Raw genomic sequence first — 21,850 nt, forward strand, 5'->3', positions numbered from 1 at the left:
CCACATACCCCTCAGCTCCTCCTCTCTCACCCCCTCCCCCACCTTGGTCCCCCTCCCCCCTCTCAACCCCCCCACGCCCCGTCCCACTCCCCTCCCCTCCCCCCGCACCTGCTCGGGGGCTCTCGCGCTGTCTCCCCCCGGCTCCTGGTCACTCCGCCGCCGCAGCCACCATATTAGGAACCAGCCAACATCCGGGGACACCCCCCTCCTTCCTCTGCTCTGCCCCGTTCCCCCGGCAACAGGGACCGCCTCCTGAGGAGGAGGAGGCAATCCCGCCCCCACCTCCCAGTCTCCACCTCTGATTGGCCGGAACCGACGTCGCTCTGCGGGCACTGCCCACTCGGGGGAGGGAGGAAGAGAGAACTCGCGGCGTTGTGCGTCTTGATTGGCTGGAGGAAAGGCTGATTGATGGGAGAAGGAAAGGGGGCGTGTCTTCTCTTAAAGGGGACGTCGCCCCATTCTGTGGAGTGTGGGTTCAAAGCCCGGGAAGAGGGTATTAGGGCATGGAGGCGTGGGGGTTGGCTCCTATTGACCTTTCCCAGACTGCCTCGGGGGGGGGGGGCAGGGGTCATCTTGTGACAGCAGTGCCACCATTTTGAGCATGTGATGTTGCCATGGCACCCTAATCATGTCCTCAGAGCAAGACAGGGGGTCATCATGTTGTGCTTTGATGTCATCACCAAAAGGCATGACGTCATCCGGCCCCAGGGGGTTGTCATCACGGCGCGCTATGATGCTTTTGCTGAGGTCATTTGATCCCCCCCCCCCAACATCGTCTTGCAAATGGGACGTCGTGGCATGATACGACAGCATCACCTGGGGGCCTGAAGTCGCTTGGTCCGGCTGAAATGTGACATCATGCCGCAAAACGACATGAGTCCAGGCCCCAGCATCGCTCGGTCCCATCATTGCACCATGAGGCGTCGTCAGGAGGTGAGAGGTGAGACCCCGGGGCTGCAAACCCTTGTGGTGTTCTCATGGTATTTGACCAGGAGTCCTGAATCCCAGTCACCACCCTTCTCCAGTCAGTAGACAACACTCCTTCCCAGTGGCACACATAGAACCCAGGTGTCCTGCAGTCTAGAGATTAAAGGAGGGAACTGGGAGTCTGCATGTGTGGCCTTGGTCAAGTCATTTCACCTGCCTGTGCCTCAGTTTCCCCTTCTGTAAACTGTGGGGAGAATACCTACCTCCCAGGTGGGTCATGAGGCTGATTGGGCACAGGTAAAGTCACGATCCAAAGGGCATGGCCACCTGGGCTGTATTTAGGGTCAACGCAGCCGGCACTGCCCCTGAGAACCCAGCCGTTCCCAGCAGCAGTTCCTGCCAGCAATCAGCCCTCACCGACTTGCTATATTAAGCACTTTGACAGTGCAAGGCAAAGAATGAGCCACCCACATGGCAGCTAATAATAGTCATTGGCTTGTCACTGGCGTTAATTCAGTGCCAGTCTGACAGCCCTGACGAGCGACAGCCCCTGCTTAATCACAGAGCAGGTACTGGGCGGCCTGGGTCCTGGAGGGACTCTGTCCAGCAGAGACAGAGAAGATGGGGCTGTATGGGCATCCAGGCAACTTAGCACAACAGGGTCCTGGGTTACAACTGGGGTGCCTACAGGGTCCCATAATACAAATAAATAATCAAATGATATAGGTGCCTTATACCAGTCTAGTCAAAGTAGTACAACCCCCTGGGGTGAATGCAGTTCTACCAGGATAAAGGTGCTTTACAGCGAACCCTGTACAGGAAGGGAAAGAAGCTATACCGGTATAAGGCACCGGTAGTGTCTACACGAGGGGCTGGATTGGTAGAACTATATAGGGTATACATCCCCACACCCCCAACTGCTCTAGTGATGTGGTCATGAAATCTGTGCGGAGATCAGGTTACAGAATGTCAGTAGTTCAGAGTCAGTCTGGTATTTGGTGTTTTTTGATTCCTTTTTACCCTTCAAAGGTCAATCAATCAGTTGTGGATTTCCACGGCGCATTCCCCAGCCTTGAAGCATTGCCAGGACTACAAATGAGCTGCAAAATGGGCAGTGGTTAGAGCGAGGCGGGTAGGGGGGCGAGCCAGGTCTCCTGGGTTCTATGCCCAGCTCTGCGAGAGGAGTAGGGCCTAGCTCCTAGAGCAGGGGAGGACTGGGGATCCGAATTCCTGGGTTCTGTTCTCTCGAGGAGGGAGTGGGGTCTGGTGGTTAGAAAGGGGTTTACAAGTCAGAATGATTAGAAGAATGGGGAGGGGGTGTGGCAAGGCAGGATGCCTGGATTCCATACCCATCTCCGCTGCTGACTTGTGGCAAATGAGTTCCCCTCTCTGTGCCTCAATTTCCCCCATCTGCAAAATTGGAGTGGGGTTTTCTGCGGGGGAGGGAGGTGATAAATTAGACCCACCACTGGCAAGTGCTTTGAGATGACAGGATAAAAAGAGCTGTGTAAGTAACACTAGTTATTAATTATATTATTATTATGCACTGACTAGTTATGCACTAGTCAGTACATCTGAAGAAGTGGGTTTTTTACCCACCAAAGCTTATGCCCAAATAAATCTGTTAGTCTTTAAGGTGCCACCGGACTCCTTGTTGTTTTTGTGGATACAGACTAACACGGCTACCCCCTGATACTAGTTATTATGGGGATCATCCACCCCCCCCCCCCACACACACACACACACACGCCCCACTGGACATATTGCACAGCTGCGTTTAGCAATAAAACCCTACAGCAATAGATGGCTGATTAATAAAATCCCGAGAGCCCCATCCTAATGTCCCCTGCCTGGGGCACGCTGCCCAGGCATCTCTCCTAGGTGTGCGTGGGTCATTGCCAATTCTCTGCCAACCTTTGCGCCTTCGCTGCCAGCCAGATTTCAAAGTCCTGGGGCTTTTGCAGATGACTTTCCTGGGCTCGGTAAGGTCGGTCTGAGACGCTCAGCAGCAGAGACATTCCGCCCCCATGTGGAGAACCTATCCATAGCTGGCGTTAGTGCTGGTGAAAGTGCCCTGGAGACTGGAGGTCCTGGGTTTAGCCTTAGGACAGGAGACAGCGGTAGCATCATCCCTCACATCTTAGCTAGTGATGGAGCGCGCATCGCAGCCCGGATGGGAACAGCACACAGGAAGTCATTGGGGTCTATACCGGGGTCACTGCATAAAGGCCTGTGTTATGTAGATCAGTGGGCCCCCAAACTTTTTCATGCCCTTTTGGATTCACCTCTGTTAACGTGACTCTCCCCCCGAGTCCCACATAGAGCCCTGCTTCCCCCAATCCCCAGGAAGGAGTTGCCACCACAGCCCAGGGCAGGCAGGCCACAGGGACATGGGCAGCAGTGGCACAGGCTCCCCATCCCCGTGCCGGAGCTCCCTGCCAGGTTGGGGGGTGGGGAGGGGCCTCATTTCAGCACCGCCAGGCCTTGGACACTGCTCCCAGCAGCAGGGACCAGCTTCTCCCGACCAGCTCTGTGCACCTCTGGCAATTCCCCCCACAGCTCCTACCCTACTGGGAACAGAGGCTGGCTCAGAGCATGGAGCCAGCCCAGCACCGGCTTCTGCCGCCTCCCAGCTGCTTCAGAGGAAGGTGCAAGAGACCTTTCCCCACCCAGTGGACAATTCTGGAGTCACCTGCAGCCTGGGAAAGTCCCCTCCTGGCCCCAATAGTTAGAGGGCAGCTCACGCCCTGAAGCATGAGGGTTTATAGCCCTGGCAAAACCTAACCACAAGCTATAGCAATGCTTTACTAATTCGTCCTGTTCATCGGGGCCCCATACAGAACGGTGCTCACGAGCTCTAACGACCCCATGGACAGGCAAAATTGAAGCCCTGCTCTTGTACTCAACTCTCTGTGTAAACCGGCAGCCTAAAGAGTTTCAGGGGCCTTAGCGAGGAAGGCGCCTGTCTTGTACTACCTAAGCAAAGTGTTCGTAGAATCATAGAATACCAGGGTTGGAAGGGACCTCAGGAGGTATCTAGTCCCACCCCCTGCTCAAAGCAGGACCAATCCCCAGACAGATTTTTACCCCAGTTCCCTAAATGGTCCCCTCCAGGATTAAACTCATAACCCTGGGTTTAGCAGGCCAATGCTTAAACCACTGAAACGATCCCTCCCCCATCTCTCTATCAGATACGGGCAAACCAAGCCCTGGTATTGTGAAGACTGTGCAGTAATGAATTTGCTTTTATTCGGCCCAGGTATACATACAGCCATACAACCCTCCCATCTAATTTATTTGATGTTGGAGCCATTCTGTACTCAGCTGCCTCATTCAGAGATGATGAACCAGAAGAGGCCAGTCTAACCTCTTGCATAACCCAGGCAATCAGACTTCCCTGAATTCATTTCTGTTTGAACTAGAGCCTACCTAGGGATCTTTTTTAAACTGTAGCATTAACTACTTGGCTAACGCCGCTGAGCTGGGTTCTCAGTGCCCGCTCGCTCTTTGAATCCTTATAAACTCTTGGCCTCCAGGAGATCATGTGACAGTGAGTTCCACCGGCTAACGGGTGAAAAAAAACCTCAGCTCCTGTGCCTCTTTTCCCTGGGGGTACTGCACCCCCGCTCTGTCCCAAGGCCCTGCCCCCCCTCCACCGAGGCCCTACCCTCACTCCGCCACTTCCAGCTCCCGATCTACCCCTCTCCCCCAAAGCCCTATCCTCACCCCGCCTCGTTCCACCACCGTTCCGCCCCTTCCCCAAGACCCCCACCCGCTTGCTGCTCTCTGCCCTCCCTCAAGCCCCACCCCTAGCTAATCGGGGGTGCCGCCAAACAGCTGTGACTGGTGGGTGGTGAGCACCCACTATTTTTTTCCCCATTTTCCCCATGTTCCCTCTTATTCATCTTCAAGGTGAGAAGTCCCCGTCTTTCAGTCTCTCTTAATAGGAGGCAGTAGCTTAGAACAGTTAACGCAGGCTAGTGACTTTTACACCGTTATCAAAGCCCAGACAGGAAACTGAGCTCCTTCGTCCTCCGGGTTCTGAGCTGCCTTAGCACGGAGGAGCCCCAGTCACGGAGCCCATCGCGCTAGGCGCTGTACAAACACAGAACAAAAACACGGCCCCTGCTCCAAAACGGCTGACAAGCCACGTACAGGAGAAGAGGTGGGACCGATAGGGGACCGCAGGGAGACAGTCTTGGTCAGCGAGACGGGCAGTACCTCACAGCCGCCAATGTCAGCGTGGGGGAAAGAACGAACTCTCCCCACGGCTCTCCGCAAAGGACGGCAGAAATCTGGCCTAGCATTGGCCCTTCCCCGACTGTGGCAATGATCTAGGAGGAACCTGGGAGCCAGCGGGCTCTCTCACCGGCCCACGAAGGAGAGATGCTGCAGCAGCGTCTATCTCACGCCCTTGACGCAGGGCACTGTGTATCGGTAATCAGAAAACCTAGACACACACCCCCACTCCCCCCTCCCACCCACCCCTCACAGCCAGCGCATGGACCCAGAGACTCCTGGAAATTCTCCCTGTGCCAGCCACCTATCTGGGAGACACCATAAAACCGGACTGCCTGCCTGCCATCCGTCCCCTCACCTGAGCCCTTGCTGGCCAGGTGCGCCTCAGGCCATCACCTGACCTCGACCCCCCCAGCTTCAGGTAGGAGACAGCTGATCAGTCCCAGGTGGGGCAGAGCCCGCCTCCCCTTAAAGGGGCCGGTGACAGAGCCGAAGTCTCCTCTCTGTGACTTAAGGATTTGGAGGGGGCGCCTCCTGGTTTACACCCAAGAAGAATCTGGCCCTAAACCAGTCAAGGCAACCAAAGCAAATCAAACGGCGTCTGAAGGAGATGGGCATCGCAGACCTTTTGAGCTTGATTTTGTGTCGTTCATTTCCAGAGCATCAATACAAAAGACCCAGCGCGTAGCTCGAAGCATTAAGGATCGTACAGCGAACCTCAGAGATGTACCGTGGGCCGCGCTTGATGGCGAAAGGCAAATCTAGCCCCATCCCTCGCCGCCTGGCAGCTCCGTGTGGGGCTTATTGCATTACAGGGACCAGCAGCAGGGGAGAAGGCCTGGTCCTAGCGTCAGCTCATGGAGGAAAGAGCAAATAAGGAAAGAAAACCATCAGCTCCCGGCACCCCTTCCCCCACACAGTCTCAGGGCTAGAAAGATTCGAGAGGTGGAGATGCCTCAGGCAGACTCTGGAGAACATTTTAACTCTTTTGTAAAAGGCAAAATGGGCCAGTGGCTTGAACAAAGGCCTGGGAGTCAGGATGCCTGGGTTCTATTCCTGACATAGAGGTGAGGGGTAGACCTAGTGGTTAGAACAGGGGGGCTGGGAATCAGGATTCCTGGGTTCTGTTCCTGCCGAGGGGAGTGGGGTGTAGTGGTTAGAGCAGGGGGCTGGGAATCAGGATTCCTGGGTTCTGTTCCTGCCGAGGGGAGTGGGGTGTAGTGGTTAGAGCAGGGGGCTGGGAATCAGGACTCCTGGGTTCTATTCCTGACTCTGAGAAGGGAATGGGATCTAGTGATTAGGGCAGGGAAGACTGGAAAGCAAGACCCCTACATCTATGATTTTGCTCAAGGTTCTTCCTTGTGCTGTGCCTCAGTTTCCCCGTCTATAAACTGGGAATACACAGACACAACCCCACCCGTAGAAAGTGCTCTGAGACCTAATACGCTCAGTTGCAGCAAAGCGCTTGTTCACCGTCATAAAGACCCAGCTGCAGGGGCAGGCGTGTCCTTCCAGTGCCATACATCAGGCCCTGCCAGAGCGGCCTTTGGATTTGATCAGATTCGTTTGTAGCCCCGCAGGGAGCTCTGCCTCCAGCCACATAACGAGGATTTCAGGGGGTCCTGGGGACGCAGTCCCTCTGCTCAACTCAGGGCTGGGGCCTCCTGCCAGGCTAATGCCAAGCCTTGGGGCCGTGCAACTCCTTGATGAGCCAGATCCCATCCACGACTTTCCCGTCCTGAAAGACAAAACCAGGACTCAAGTTCAGGGGTGGCTCCAGGGGACGTTCCCCTACTGCTCAGAACCCAGACGAGCTTCATGGGGAGCCTCAGAACCCAGGGCGGGTCTATGGCAACGTGTCGGGAATGGGGACGGGAGGGATAGATTGGGACCACAAAGGGGGAAAGTTCACACTGGTGGCAGAGGTGGGATTGCAGTCTATCCCCAGGGGCATGAAGATGTGCCTCATCCCCCCAGATCTCTACAGCTATTTCCCCTCCCACATTCTGGATTTCACTAAACCCTTCCCCCGCATCCCCCCTTGATCTGAAGCACCGATTAAGGATTCAAATGAAGTTGGTGATCACCTTCCTAACGAAGGAAACATCCACGTTTAGCCAACCGCAGCTACCCGGATTTGGATTTACTCCTAACGCCGGGAGGGGAGTGGGGTCTAGCACTTAGAGCAGGGAAGGCTGGAAATCAAGACCCTGAGGGTTTGAACTCAAGGTGAGGCTGCTCTAGAGAGAGGTGGGGAGAACTCTGGGAGGTTCCAATCCGGATTCCATGGCTCAGGCGTGTTTCCAGTGTGAACCCACCAAAACAGAAGGGACCTGCCCGGCTTCCCGCCCGGCTCCCGCCACACAGGAGCCAGATTCCCAACAGCCTTCGGCACCTATTCCCAGCCCCCCTCCCCGCTCTACTCACTAGACCACACTCCCCTCCCTGCTTTCCCCCTATAGCCGCTTGGAGCTGGACAAGCCCAAATGCTTCCCGTGCCTTTCTCCACAGCCGCCCAGCTCCAGACTTTTCCCACCCTAGGCTGGAGGAGAGTTCAGGGCTGCTTTACCCCCAGGGTTTCCCTTCTCTGCTACCCTGTGGGTGCCACTAAGATTCAGGGAGAGGTTGCTATGGCGGGAGCTGTCCAGGTGGTGACGCTGGACAGGGTGTGTGCAGACAGCTAGGTGCAGGTGGGAGCAATCACGGGGGGGGGGGCAGTGGATAGAGCTGGGGGTGGGAGGCTGGGAATCAGGACTCCTGGGTCCTCTCCCCAGTTGTGGGAGGGGAGTGATGTCTAATGGTTAGAGCAGAGGGGTGCTGGGAGTCAGGGCTTCTGGGTTCTATCCTTGGTTCTGCAAAGGGGGGTGGGGTCTAGTGGTTAGAGCAGGAGGGGCTGGGAGTCAGGACTCCTAGCTCTGGGAGGGGAGTGAGCTCCAGTGGTTAGAGCAGGGGGTCTGGAAGTCAGGACGCCTGGGTTCTATCCAGGACTCTGGGAGGGGAGTGGGGTCCAGTGGTTAGAGCTGGGGGGGCTGGGAGTCAGGACGCCTGGGTTCTATCCTTGGTTCTGGGAGGGGAGTGGGGTCTAGTGGTTAATGTTCAGTGCCCAGATACCCCTGCAATGGGTCCACTGCACAGTGCAACGCACATGGAGCCTGCCCAGGCCGGGATCGGACCAGGCAGGACAGGGGGGGCGTTGGGGGGTCCATCCGCCAGCCGTGCCGTACCTGGTCGTCGGACACTTGCTCCAGCCAGATGTGGCTGCGGTTGAGGATTTGCAGGCGCGTGTAGCCGTAGTCCTCGATGCGCAGGGCGCTCCACTCCCGTGGGTTGGGGACAAAGGGGTCCAGCCTCTCCTTACAGCCCTGCGGGTGGAGGGGGGCAGAGCCCATTGCATGACCATGTGTGGGGGGCGGACCCAGCTCAACTCCTCCTCCCGCTGCCTCAGCCCCACCTCCACTGCACATCAATCCCTCCACCCCCTACCCCTTTCAAGGCAGCGTGGCCTAGCAGATAGAGCATTGGATGGCGACCCTGGTGCCCTTGGGCAAATCGCTGCCTTGCCCGTGCCTCAGTTTCCCTCTTCTCAGCCTGCTCCCAGCTTCATGTCTCCTCCCCCGATCCCTCCATCTTCTCATGGAGCCTCTTACACTCACCGACCCCTCCCCACTCCTCCATCCATCCCCTGGGCAGCTGGGGACCAATCCTGCCCCACCCCCACGCAGCAGGACTGTCCTAGGACAGGATCAGGCCCAGCTCCGCTCCTCGTACTCTTGCCCTTAAACTAACCCCCGCTCCCACAACAGGCCTCTAAATTAAGCCCCAATCCTGGAAGCGCCCGCACTGAATTTCAATGGGATCCGAGGACACTCAGCACCAATTGGGAGGTGTCTGGCGCTTAACAGGATCAGGCCCTTAAACCGTGGGCAGAGACACCCGGCCCCGTGGCGGTCAGCGGTAGGCGTCACCATTGACTCGCAAGGCGAGCAGAGGCTGGCATGGGCGGGTGGTGCTGGGTGCGCTACCAGGCTTGGGCCCCAGCTGTCACTTACGGCCGATCCGGTGATGATGTGGACGGGCGCCCGGGGGTTGGTGTAGGGCGATTTGGCGCTGCCGTTGTAGACCTGCAGCGGGGGAAGGCAGACGGGGTCGTTTCAGACTTAGATCTCGGACTCAATCTCCTAACCAGGCCGGACAGCGACCCCGGAGAGACCCCCACCCATCCACCCACCAATCAGGAGTCACCTGATAGTTGTAGACAGGCCACAGCCTCTCGTAGGAGTGTTCATGGGCCCACAGCTCTAGGTCGACACCTGGTGAAGAGAGGACAGCACCCGCTCAGGACTCTGGCCACTGGATCTTAGACCCATGGCTGGATTGGGGGCCGAGGCGTGCTCTGTCCTGGGGCCCTGTCGCCGGGTGAGCCGGCCCTTTAAGAGATTGGGTGTGGGGCTCAGCCCAGTCCCCAGGTGAATCGCAGGAGAGTCCGGGCAGAAGATGGGCAAAGAAACACACATTGCCCCAACACGCCGCTGTCAGAATCTGTGTCTCTACAAGGACGCGTGACAGGAATCATATACCAACCGGGACCCGCTGGGCCTTGTACGGGCAGTGTAGAAAGAATGAGCGAGGTGGGCCGGGAACGGGCGCGGAAAGGAGTTACGCGAGTCAGTACCTAAACCCCGCCGGCCCTAGAGAAAATAACGCTGGGCCGCCCGCTTTCCTGAGCCTGCGGGGTAAACTGAGCCAGGCCAGACCTCGGAGGGCAATGAAAAAAGTAACCAAAGCCATCCAGCTAAACGAGCGGGTGGGGAGGAGGGCAGGCCGCTTAACCAGCCCGGCGGGGGACGGAGCCTGCGCCCCCAGGAATCCTTCGCGGCGCTGGAAACAGAGACAGTAGACGGTGGGAGATCGAAGCAGAAAAGTCCTTTGGGGCGTCCGTCACCCGGGGCCAGAGCTGAGAAAGGTGCCGGGGGGCCGAAGTCCCTGGGGTGTGGGCTCTGTCGCTGCCGTCCAGGAGTGTCCGGGGAGAGGGACTGGGCCGTTGGGGTCCCCCTGCATCAGTACCCAGGCTGGCTCATCCCCACGGCTGCTGGGGGCAGGGCTCTGGGCCAGGGCTGCCGGACACAGAGACACTCAGGGGGTGACAGAAGCCCGTCCTGGTCGGTGTGAGCCCCCAAAGTGCCTTGGTGTCACCCCTCCCCTCCTCCTGTTGCCCCGGGGCTCCAGCTGACAGCCCCAGCATATGTCCTGCAGGGGGAGCTTCCCAGGTTCCCCCTAGGGGGCACCGCCGGAGGAGGCTGGAGGGATGGACAGCGGGTACCGTATTTATAGAACAGGTCCTCCAGGCCGTACAGATGTTGGGGGAGCCCTCGGCGAACCTGAGGGGAAAGACAGCGGGGGGGGGGAATCAGCAGCTGGAGGGGGCCCTGGCGGGTTACCCCACATTCTCTCTCTAAGGCCCTCCAGCGAGGTCCCCCCTCCCCGCCACGTGGAACGGCCTCCCTGGATCAGTCTGCCGGTCCCCACTCGGCTCCCCACGCGCCTCCCCCTGCCCGCTGGGTGCAAGAGCATCCGCCTCCCTCCTCTGCAGCGCCCCCCCCCCCCCCCGCCCCACTCACGATGCTCTCGTGCTCCGTGCAGTCGTCGAGGTCGTTGTTGGAGCAGTACATGGGCCGGTGCCCCATGGTGATGATCCACGGGTGGCGCCGGCGCCGATCCGGCCGCGTGGCCTCCTGCCGCCAAGGGGGAGAGAGAGAGTCTGTGAGCGAGACAGTCTGGGCGGGCGGGCAGCCAGGAGGGCTAGGGGCTGGGTCTACCTTTAGGTCTCTCTCTAGCCATTGGTACTGCTCCTGGACGAGGTGACGGCCATAGTTCAGGTAGAAATACACCTCGGTGGAGAAGGAGATGATGTGGGCAGGGCCGACGTCCCAGCTGGCGGGCAGAGAAGCAGAATCATACGGTGACAAGGGAGGGAGGGCAAAGGATGAGCCCTGTGCTATGCTGGGGGGAAACTGAGGCACGCAATGGGGGAAGCAGCATGCCCCTCAACACAGACATGGAATCAGTAGCAGCAATAGAACCTGGCTCCCAGTCCTCCCTGCTCCCCTCCCAGGGCAGGGGATAGAACCCAGGAGTCCTGGCTCCCAGCCCCCCTGCTCTAGACTCCACTGTCCTCACAGGGTTGGGGATAAAATTCAGGCATCCCGACTCCCAGCCTCCCTGCTCTAACCACTAGACCCCACTCCCCTCCCAGAGCTGAGGATAGAACCCAGGCGTCCCAGCCTCCTGGACCCCACTCTAACCAAGCACAGGCAGGCCCAGAGAGTCCTGCCCCTAGTGTTCTTATCCCCCTGCACCTCTGCCGGGGTTGGGCGCCTGGGGCTGGAACACTGCCCCCTGGGGGCCAGGCGGGGTGCTCACCTGTACCACAGGCCCTCCGTGTCACTGGGCATGCTGAATCGGGCACGGTAGTTGGAGAAGTTGCTGGTGGGGGGGAGGAAGAACAATTAGGGGCAGCAGCGGGGGGGTGTGAGGGAGGGTGTGGGGGGGTGGATTTAATCCTCCCCCCTCCCAATTCCCAGACTGGCGTCTCAAGCATCCGTAATGCACCCCTCACCCTGGCCTCTAGGCTGCCGCTCCTAGTCCCTCTCCGGGAGCAGATGGAGACACCTCCGGCTCCGCCACCTCTTCCCCAGCCCCAACCGCAGGCTGAGGCTCCCAGGGCAACAAATCTCCCTCCCCCATAATCCCATCAGGCCGTATAGACCCATAAATCCTCTCTGAGCCAGGTGCTCTGGCAGTTCCCTGCAGGGGCACGTCCTGCGTGTGTCCGACAGGGGACGCTGTTCAAGCATGGAGCAAATAAACCCCAGCAGAGGTCAGTGGCCAAGGCTGGGAGGGAATCTGCGGGCAGCGTGTGGGGTGGGGAAAGGGGAGAGAGCTGGGGGGTGGCTGAGGTGAGGGAGGGGCAGAGCTAGCCGTCCCGCCCATAGGCACCCCGTGCGAGATCCGCCCACTCACTATTTCTCCTCGTGGTTCCCCGGGCACGTCATGTACGGCACCGACGCGGCGACGGGCTCGATCTTGCGCATGAAGGCGTCTCCGACCCTGGCGTTACACTACACCCCAGAGACAGTCGCATCAGCCGAGGCGCCCGGGAACGCTGCACCCTCGGAGCGCATTTACATGCCTGAGGGCTGTGTGTACCCCGGGGGACTGTAGGGCCACGTGCATAGAAGTGGGTGGGCAGATCCGTGTGCAAATGCAACACGCGTGTGGGTTTGCATACATGGCCACCAGGGCAAGGATGGGGGGTGGGGTGGACGGGCCCAACCCGCCTGCCATTGTTGCTTCAATTCCTATCGTAGGCGACACAGCTCCCTGGCACATCCCAAGGCAGCTCCAATCTCCCATGGGCCTGGGCTCATAATACCGGCCTCCTGGGCAAGTCGCCGTGTACGGGAATCAAACCCACGTGCCAGCCTCTGCCAGCTGGGTTAGCTCCAGGGCTGGGGCAGCTTTGTCAACCTCGCTGAGTCCATGAGACACGCAAGGGAGAGATACCCGACCAGGCCGGGTGGGGACGCACACAGGTGAACGTGCATTCATGGGGGCCCAGAAACCCTTGGAGCTGAGCACACGGCCCCTTCTCCTGGGGGACCCCTCCCGACGTCGGCCCTGGATCTCCACCGCAGAGACGCCAGCGAGCGGGGCCAGCCCCCCGAACATGGAGGGGAGCAGGATGGGGCGCAGCCGGAGGAGAGGGGAAGGCGCAGGAGGCAGCGTGGCTACAGAATTTACCTGGTCCATGTCATAGGCAAAATCCCCTGGGAAAGACAAGAGGATCACAGTGAATCGGCTGCTCTGCCCTGGGGGCAGGGGGTGGCCTGGGGGAGATTTTACCCAGATTGGGGGTTACCCCCCTCCCCATTATTAAGCCAACAGTGCTGGTTTGATGCCCCCTGAATCCTGCCCTAATCTCTGGAGGGGAGAGAGGCGCTCCTTAAACTGAGATCCCCAACAAGGGGGTCAGTTAGTGCCCCTAGCGGTGCTTTGGGGGACGTGGGCCCTGGACACGGACCCAGCGAGTTCATTTCAGGGGGCACCAACGGGTCACGAGATGGGGATGACTGTCGGTCATTCCTGACATGGATGGGATGGGAGCTGGCGCCCCCGAGAGGGAAAAGGCCCCGTGTCCCATTCCCCGACCCTTGAGCCAGCCAGTCTCCTGCCCTGGGGCGGGATCACCAGCGCCCCCTAGAGGAAAAAGCCCCATGTCCCATCCCCGCCCCGAGCCCGTCCCTTCTCCAGCCCCGATCCCAGGAACCTGGGGGGAGCGCGGCGTGACACCGACCTACGTGCAGGATCACGTCGTACATGTCCTGCTGCGTGTCGCGCTGGAGCCTGGGCAGGGACTGGGGGTTGATGTTCCCCATGTCACCGAAGACAGCGAGACGCGGGCTCCAGTCGGTGCCATTCTGCAGAGCCCGGAAGCCGTAGAGCCGGCTCCAGCCCAGCGGGCTCCCGCAGCGATAAGCTACAGGGGAAGAGCAGGGAGAGACTCAGACACCTGTAGGGTGACCAGACAGCAAGTGTGAAAAATCGGGACAAGGGGTGGGGGGTAATAGGAGCCTATATAAGAAAAAGACCCCAAAATCGGGACTGTCCCTTTAAAATCAGGACATCTGGTCACCCTAGCCCCCTGCCGTGTGTGTGGGGGGGGGCTGAGTGCTCGGGGTTGGGGTGTATTTGGGCCCAACGCAGATTTGGCCCTGGTGATGGTGGATATTGCTGGGTGACACTGGGCTTGTGTGTGTGCCCCACCTCTCAGTGCGTGCGCGTGTGGCTGGGCGTGTGCGTGTGTCGGGGCACGAGACGTCAGGGAGCGTGGCGGGGTGTCTGGGCGCCCCCCCATCAGTGCGTGTCCCCAGGTCTCTCCTTCCCATGTGCAGCCCGTTCTCCAGCCCTGCCCCCGTGTCTCTGTCCCTCATCTGGTGGCTCGGTGCGGATGAAGTCTGCAGTGCACCGGGCCCCCCGCCCACTGCCAGGAGAGGAGCCGCGGCCGGGCCCCCACTCACCGTAGCGCTGCCCGGGGGCCAGGCCCCGCAGGGTGACCCGGTGGATGAACATGCTGCGGCGCAACCACCCGCCGTCCACGAACCGGCTGGCGTGGCCCTTGGCGGAGGTGGTGAAGACCTCGCCCGGCTCTGGGCCGAACTCCACGATGGAGCCGGCCCGGTCGAAGGTCGTCCAGGTGACGGTCATAGCGGTGGGGTCGCCTGCCAGGGTTAGAACAGCCCGGTGAGCGCTTAGAGCCCAAGTCCTTCCCGGGACGCCGGCCCGCTCCCAACACCGGCTCTGTCTAGGTGCTACGAGGGCTAATTCCACACAGAGCCGGTTCCATCCACTCCTACCCCGCTCCAGCTCCATCCTCTGGCTCCGACCCTCCGGATGGGCCTATGGCCAGGCCCGGAACCAGACCCTGGTTTCCAAGGAGCTGGATCTGCCTGGGAAACTGATTCAACCTTCCCCCATCTCACCAACACCCTGGAACTGAGACAGGGAAGTGTTTGCAGTTTGCAGGAACTGAGACACAGAGAGGGGAAGGGACTCACTTGAAGCGAGACAAAGTGGTCACTGCCTGAGCTGGGATAGAACCCAGGAGTCCTGGCTCCCAGCCCCCCCACCCCCAACCACTAGACCCCACTCCCCTCCCAGGGCTGGGGATAGAACTCAGGAGTCCTGGCTCCCAGCCCTCCCCTGCTCTAACCACTAGACCCCACTCTCCTCCCAGAGCTGGGGACCCCAGGCCCAATGATATAAACATTAATAACCCCGTGGAGCTGGGCTCCCAGCCTCTCCCCAGGTCCCCCAGCCTGGAGACGGGGCCCCGGCAGCCTCACCTGGGTAGGAGAGATGCACTTGCTCGGGCTGGGTGCGGCTGGTGCCCTGGCACAGCACCCAGGGGAGCACCAGGCAGAGCCAGCCGCGCGGCCCCATTCTCGTCCTGCTCTTCCCGGCCGTGTGGGAGAGGGACGGGGAAACGAAAGCCGTGGGGCGCTGGCCTGTGAACGGGTCAGATCCTCCTGTTGTCCTGAGTCAGCACCACACAGCTCTGATTTCCACAGCCTGATACGTCAGCAGTGAGGCCAGGCAACTCCTGCGGGGCAGAGTTCAAATTCACAGAGTTATGGGGGGGCTGGGAGCAGGGGTAAGGGGGAGCTATCTCTGGGGGTCTCCTAGTGGGGAGGCTAGGAGGAGGTGCTGGGGGACCCAGCTCTGGGGTTCCCTGATGGGGTATAGGAGTGGAGTTATTGGGGAGCTGGCTGCAGGGGACAAACACGTCCCTTATGGTGGATCCCTGTATAGACAGCCAACACACGCCACCCCAGAGGCAGCTGCATCTCAGCATCGGGCAAGGGATGCCTGGAAAAACAGCCTCCACGCCCTCACAAAGGGGGGCTGAGGGGATACAGTCTGTTGGGGAGGGATCAGGGTGCCCTGGCAGAAGGGGGATGGGGTCCCTGTGCCATGGGACAGCAACCAAAATTCTCTCTCCCACCTCAAGCCCCAGGCCAACACCGGCTGCCCCTCCCCTGCCAGTTGCTCCTGGCTCTGCCCCAGGGCACTAGGCAGGTGCCCCTCCGCACCACGCTGACCCACCAGGACGGGCAGCCCAGAGTCCCGCTCCTGGGCGAACCCGAGAGCAGAGGCAGACAAACAGGCATGCCCTGTTATCCAAGCTGCCACCCACACCAGCCGTCCCGCCCCCCCCAACTCTGCCCGGAACCCCAATTAGGGCCTTGGGCGGTGCCAGATGGGCAACCTTGCAAACAGACGACCTGTGCAACCACGGAGCGAGTAGTGCCATGGAGATACCACTGCCCCCCCCCACATACTGCCCCCTACCCTAGCATTAAAGCCCCAGCTCCCTTAGCCATGGGGTGATGGGAGAACCTAGCGAGGCCAAGAAATCAGTCATTGGAGAAGCACCGAGGGATGGATCCCCCTCAGGGATTCCATGCGGGCGGGGACGGGGCGCAGGCAGGTGGAGACGCCGACTTGACCTGACCGGCTGGGTTATCCAGTGGCCAGTGTTGCAACATTAAAGCAAGTCATGAGATGGTGGGGGTGTGACGAACTGGGCCTGTTCTCACTGTGGTCTGTGAATGCTGACAGGGGAGTGTGACTAGGATGGTCTGCATTGCAGGATGGGATCTGCCCGGGCGCATCTGAGGGCGCATACCTGAGTGTGGGATCTGAGGGCGCATACCTGAGTGTGTAACATGAGAACCCAGGAAGGGGTTGAAGGGGAGGCGACTCCTTAGCCCGGGAAACTGAACAAAGGCTGTGGGAGGGGTCGCTGGAGGCAGAGTGCTGGAAGCAGGCAGGGAGAGAGGGCTGGGGGGAGAGATGGCTCTGACCTCCCAAGGGGGGCTGGGCTGGGATGCCCGGGGACCCCAAGATGGACCTAACTGAGGGGGTCCCTGTTGTCTGTGCCTGCAAGACCTGTCTTGGACTGTATTCCTGTCATCCAAATAAACCTTCTGCTTTACTGGCTGGCTGAGAGTCATGGTGAATCGCAGGAAGCCGGGGGTGCAGGGCCCTGAGTCCCCCAATACTCCGTGACAACTGGTGGCAGCGGTGGGATCTACTGCACCCCGTGGACGGCGCTTCCTGCAGTAAGTGACTGGGGAGCAGTAAAACGAAGGGGGATTGACGGGGACCAGGCGTGCTGAAGAGTGAGAGAGAGACGGTTATTACCCCTGGGAGTGTGTGACCAGCGAGAAGGACTTTTGCAGTAACAGGGTCCCCCGGGGGGATCGCAGCGAGTGGTCCCAGGGGCGGAGGAGTCTGCAGCTCGACCCTGGCAGAGAGGCGGTGACCTCGAGAAGGGCTGGCACACTAGGGGGCCCCCTGGGAACTGTGGGGAGCTGTGAGCACACAGGCCGGTGAGTGGCCAGCAGGAAGATGTATGCCAAGCGGCTTAAGAGCGACCTGGTGGAGCTGTGCAAGCAGAGGCGGCTGCGCATTGGGAGGCTCACCAAAGAACAGCTCATTGCCCAGCTGGAGGCGGAAGATCGCGCGAATGAACTGATCCCTGTGTCTCAGGGAAGCAGCCTGGCAAATGCAGCGCAGGCACCAGTGTCTGTCCCAGCTGGGAGTGGTCAGCCGGCTGCTGAGGGCTTCCCGAGACCCCTCCTTCCTATGCCTAGGGGAAGGGTGGGGAGGAGCCCAGCAAATACCGAGGGCGCCGTGACCCCCCCGGCCAGCAGGGGGTCCCCCCGGCGAAGCTCGCCGGCCAGCAGAGGATCCTCCCGGCGGCGTTCGGCATCCGGGGAGCGAAATTGGCTGGAATGGGAGAAAGAGCTAAAACTGAGGGAGCTGGAGGATCGTGAACAACAGAGACAGCATGAAGAGAGACAGCGTCAGCATGAACGGGAGGAGAAAGAGAGACAGCATCAGCGTGAACGGGAGGAGAAAGAGAGACAGCATCAGCGTGAAGAGAGACAGAGACAGCATGAACGGGAGGAGAAAGAGAGACAGCATCAGCATGAACGGGAGGAGAAAGAGAGACAGAGACAGGAGAATGAGAGACAGCATCAGCGTGAACTGGAACTGGCGAGACTGAGGGGCAGCGAACCCCCGGCTGCGGTGAGTGAGGGGGGACCCAGGACTGCACGGAGCTTTGATAAGTGCATCATGGCCCCATACAAGGAGGGGGAGGACATGGATGACTTCCTGGAGGCCTTTGAGACGGCCTGCGAGCTGCACCAGGTTGATCCCGCGGACAGACTCCGGGTCCTTACCCCCTTACTGGACCCCAAAGCCGTGGCATTGTACCGCCAACTGGAAGAGGCAGAGAAAGGGGACTACGAGCTATTCAAAAAGGCCCTGCTACGGGAGTTTGGGCTGACTCCTGAGATGTACCGGGAAAGGTTCCGGAATCAGGATAAAACCCCTGAGATCTCATATCTGCAACTAGCCGCCCGCATGGAAGGATACGCCAGCAAGTGGGCTGATGGGGCCCAGACGAAGGAGGACCTGGTCAAACTGCTGGTACTGGAGCAACTGTATGAGCGGTGCCCATCTGACCTGAGGCTGTGGTTGGTGGACAGAAAGCCAGAGAACCCGCGACAGGCAGGCCGGCTGGCCGATGAGTTCGTAAAGAGCCGGTCAGGAGATAAAAGGGAGGAGTCCCAAAGGAGCAATCCCACCACAACGCAGAGAGAGAGTCACCATGGGACCTCCCCGTGGGAAAATACAGAAAAACCCCATCAGAGGGGAACATCCGGCATCAGGACCATCCGACCCACTCAAGGGGGCCCATGGGACATGGGCTGCTACCACTGTGGCCAAAAGGGCCACATACGGGCCCAGTGCCCCAGGCTCAGGGACAGACTGAGCAGGCCGAACCCACAGAGGGTTGACTGGGTAGAGACCCAGCCCGGCGAGAGGCAGCATTCCCAGGGAAGGGGGGCTGGCAGAGTACCACCTGCTAAGGAGGGAGGAGAGCCCCAGGCTAGCTTCTCTGGGGGGCCAGATGCTCCAGATTCAAAGTTCTCCGTTTACAGGGTTGGCGCGGGGCTGTCCCTGCGGAGCGAGTGCCTTGTTCCCCTGGAGGTGGAGGGGAAGAAAGTTTATGGTTACTGGGACACGGGCGCAGAGGTGACACTGGCCCGGCCCGAGGTGGTGGCCCCAGATCGGGTGGTGCCCAACACCTTCCTGACCCTGACCGGGGTGGGCGGGACCCCATTCAAGGTTCCCATAGCGAGGGTACACCTGAAATGGGGGGCCAAGGAGGGCCCCAAGGACGTGGGAGTGCACCACCATTTGCCCACCGAGGTGTTGATGGGGGGGGACCTAGAGGACTGGCCAAGCAGCCCCCAGACCGCCTTAGTTGTGACCCGCGGTCAGAGCCGGCAAGGGGCACTGCCCCCTGGCCTTGGGGGGGGTGCTTTGCCTGAGGCGCGGGACCCTAAGCTGGTGGGGAGGGAACGCCCAGGGACGCGGCTCAGGGAGGCTGCAGCTTCGGACCCAGCGGGCGAGAAAGAGCAGGTGGCCATCCCTGTCCCAGCTGCTGAGTTCCAGGCCGAGTTGCAGAGAGATCCCTCCTTGCGGAAGATAAGGGACCTGGCTGACCTCAATGCGGTACAGACCATGGGACGAGGTGGCCGGAAAAGGTTCCTGTGGGAGAAGGGGTTCCTGTACCGAGAATGGGCTCCCCCAGGGAAAATGGAGTCAGGGGGGATCAGGAGGCAGCTGGTGGTACCCCAGAAGTATCGCCGCCAGCTGCTGTGCCGGGCCCATGACATTCCCCTCTCAGGGCACCAGGGAACCTGGCGTACCCAGCAGAGGCTGCTACGGAGCTTTTACTGGCCTGGGGTCTTTGTTACTGTCCGACAGTACTGCGGATCCTGTGACCCCTGTCAGAGGGGGAGGAAGGCCTGGGACAAGGGGAAAACAGCTTTAGGACCCTTGCCCAGCATAAAGGATCCTTTCCAGAGGGTGGCCAAGGTTAAAAGGGCGGCTCTGAACCAAGAGAGCCCAAAGCACAGACCTCCAGACTGGAGCGCTGGGAGAAGACCACAGCCCAGTTGGAACCCCAGAGGTATGGGGGTGGGAAAAGGGCGCAGGCCGCATAAACCTTCCCACATGCGAACTGCGAGTGCCATCAAGCACCCCCGACCTAAGGGGGGGCGTGAAACTGGAGGGGCCTGGTGTAATTCTCACCAAGGAATGGGAGGGATGCGGGGGCATCCATGGGAACGGGGGTAGGTTCGAACTTCCCCGGGTCACTGGCTAAAGTGACCCTGCTCAGTTCGGTCTCGAAGGGGGGAGAGATGTGACGAACTGGGCCTGTTCTCACTGTGGTCTGTGAATGCTGACAGGGGAGTGTGACTAGGATGGTCTGCATTGCAGGATGGGATCTGCCCGAGGGCGCCCGAGGGCGCATACCTGAGTGTGTAACATGAGAACCCAGGAAGGGGTTGAAGGGGAGGCGACTCCTTAGCCCGGGAAACTGAACAAAGGCTGTGGGAGGGGTCGCTGGAGGCAGAGTGCTGGAAGCAGGCAGGGAGAGAGGGCTGGGGGGAGAGATGGCTCTGACCTCCCAAGGGGGGCTGGGCTGGGATGCCCGGGGACCCCAAGATGGACCTAACTGAGGGGGTCCCTGTTGTCTGTGCCTGCAAGACCTGTCTTGGACTGTATTCCTGTCATCCAAATAAACCTTCTGCTTTACTGGCTGGCTGAGAGTCATGGTGAATCGCAGGAAGCCGGGGGTGCAGGGCCCTGAGTCCCCCAATACTCCGTGACAGGGGGGAAATGGGGAAGGAAGATCTAGTGCCTCTTAGGTCAGGGCGCTCTGTTAGAGCGTGGGGGGATGTGAGGCAGGACTCCTGGGTTCTCTCCCCAGCTCTGGAAGGGGAGTGGGATCTAGTGGTTAGAGCAGGAGGAGTGGGCTGGGAATCAGGACTCCTGGGTTCTATTTCTAGCTTTGGGAGCTTTCTACCCCCCTATGGCATTCCCACGCAGGGCAGCAGCCGGACTGCAGACGCCGTGGGGCAGGGCCCAGCTCCATGCCTGTGCTCTGCGAGTTGCTGGGCACCAGTTACGGTGCTGACATGGTCAATCCTTCCCTGGCTGCTGTCAGCCACCTCCACACCCCCCGAGGGAGGTGATTCAGTGTCATTGACCCCGTTTGTGCAGTTGAGGAAACTGAGGCACAGCACGTAGGCAGGGACTTGCCCAAAGTCACATGGGGAGTCTGTGAGACAGCAGGGAATAGAACCCAGCCCTGGGAGGTTAATAACAGTGACCTACTTTAATCACTATAACCCCCCTCCCCTCCCTTCCCCGAGCTGGGGAGAGAACCCAGGAGTCCTGGCTCCCAGACCCCCTGCTCTAGCCACTAGAACCCACTCCCCTCCCACAGCTGGGGAGAAAACCCAGGAGTCCTGGCTCCCAGACCCCCCTGTTCTAGCCACTAGAACCCACTCCCCTCCCACAGCTGGGGAGAGAACCCAGGAGTCCTAGTTCCCAGACCCCCAGCTCTAACCACTAGACCCCACTCCCCTCCCAGAGCTCAGATAGAACCCAGGAGTCCTGGCTCCCAGCGCCCCGCACTCTAGCCACTACACCCCATTCCCCTCCCAGAACTGGGGAAAGAACCCAGGAGTCCTGGCTCCCAGCCCCCCCAACCACTCGCTCACACACCCCTGCCCGGCCAGGGGTCTCCCTAGCCCCGCACTCGCGTTTACCTCGCTCCGCAGCTCCCCGCACGGCCAGGGCTCCCCCGCTGTCCTCCCAGGGCTGAGGCCGGTCAGCTCGATGCAGGCACCGGGCTGCCCCGGCTGCTGTCGGCTCCCCCCGCAGCCCAACCAGCCGGTGCTGCAGGGCCGGGGCGGAAGGACGTCAGCCCGCAGGAGGCACCGAGCGGCTGGTGGCCCCGGGCCTGGGGAGGGAGGCAGGGGCGGGCAGAGCCGCACTCCCTGCACGGGGCATGTGCCCGCCCCACACCGGAAAAGAAGCTGGGAGATGGAGGGGGATGAAAAGTGAGGAGGGGGGGGCAGGACTCCTGGGTTCTCTCCCCAGCTCCAGGAGAGCAGTGGGGTCTAGTGGTTAGAGGGGGGCCAATGCCGGGGGTGAGGAGAGGAGGGGGGGACCGGGGGGGGGCGCTGTGCGG

At 60.3% G+C, this 21,850-nt stretch overlaps 2 protein-coding genes across 2 annotated transcripts in view; both read right to left on the bottom strand.

Moving 5' to 3' along the window:
• PAK4 (p21 (RAC1) activated kinase 4) overlaps positions 1–196 on the bottom strand; it is a 96,352-nt gene extending 96,156 nt beyond the window's left edge. The window contains exon 1 of the mRNA XM_054010240.1: positions 109–196. The gene's annotated coding sequence lies outside the window, so the exon portion shown is untranslated. The remainder of the gene's footprint in view (positions 1–108) is intronic.
• A 5,604-nt stretch (positions 197–5,800) lies between these two features.
• ACP7 (acid phosphatase 7, tartrate resistant (putative)) lies at positions 5,801–21,760 on the bottom strand. The gene is made up of 14 exons (XM_054010258.1): positions 21,426–21,760; positions 15,069–15,325; positions 14,244–14,444; positions 13,520–13,702; positions 12,967–12,992; positions 12,187–12,284; positions 11,587–11,649; positions 10,983–11,097; positions 10,785–10,898; positions 10,487–10,544; positions 9,409–9,476; positions 9,216–9,287; positions 8,391–8,528; positions 5,801–6,904 (listed from the first exon to the last, which is right to left on the bottom strand). The coding sequence occupies exons 2-14, from the start codon at positions 15,163–15,165 to the stop codon at positions 6,839–6,841; spliced, it is 1,299 nt and encodes a 432-aa protein (XP_053866233.1). The 5' UTR covers positions 15,166–15,325; positions 21,426–21,760; the 3' UTR covers positions 5,801–6,838.
• Positions 21,761–21,850: the final 90 nt, after the last annotated feature.

Source organism: Malaclemys terrapin, chromosome 20 (assembly GCF_027887155.1).
Source record: "Malaclemys terrapin pileata isolate rMalTer1 chromosome 20, rMalTer1.hap1, whole genome shotgun sequence".
Taxonomy (NCBI): Eukaryota; Metazoa; Chordata; order Testudines; family Emydidae; genus Malaclemys; species Malaclemys terrapin.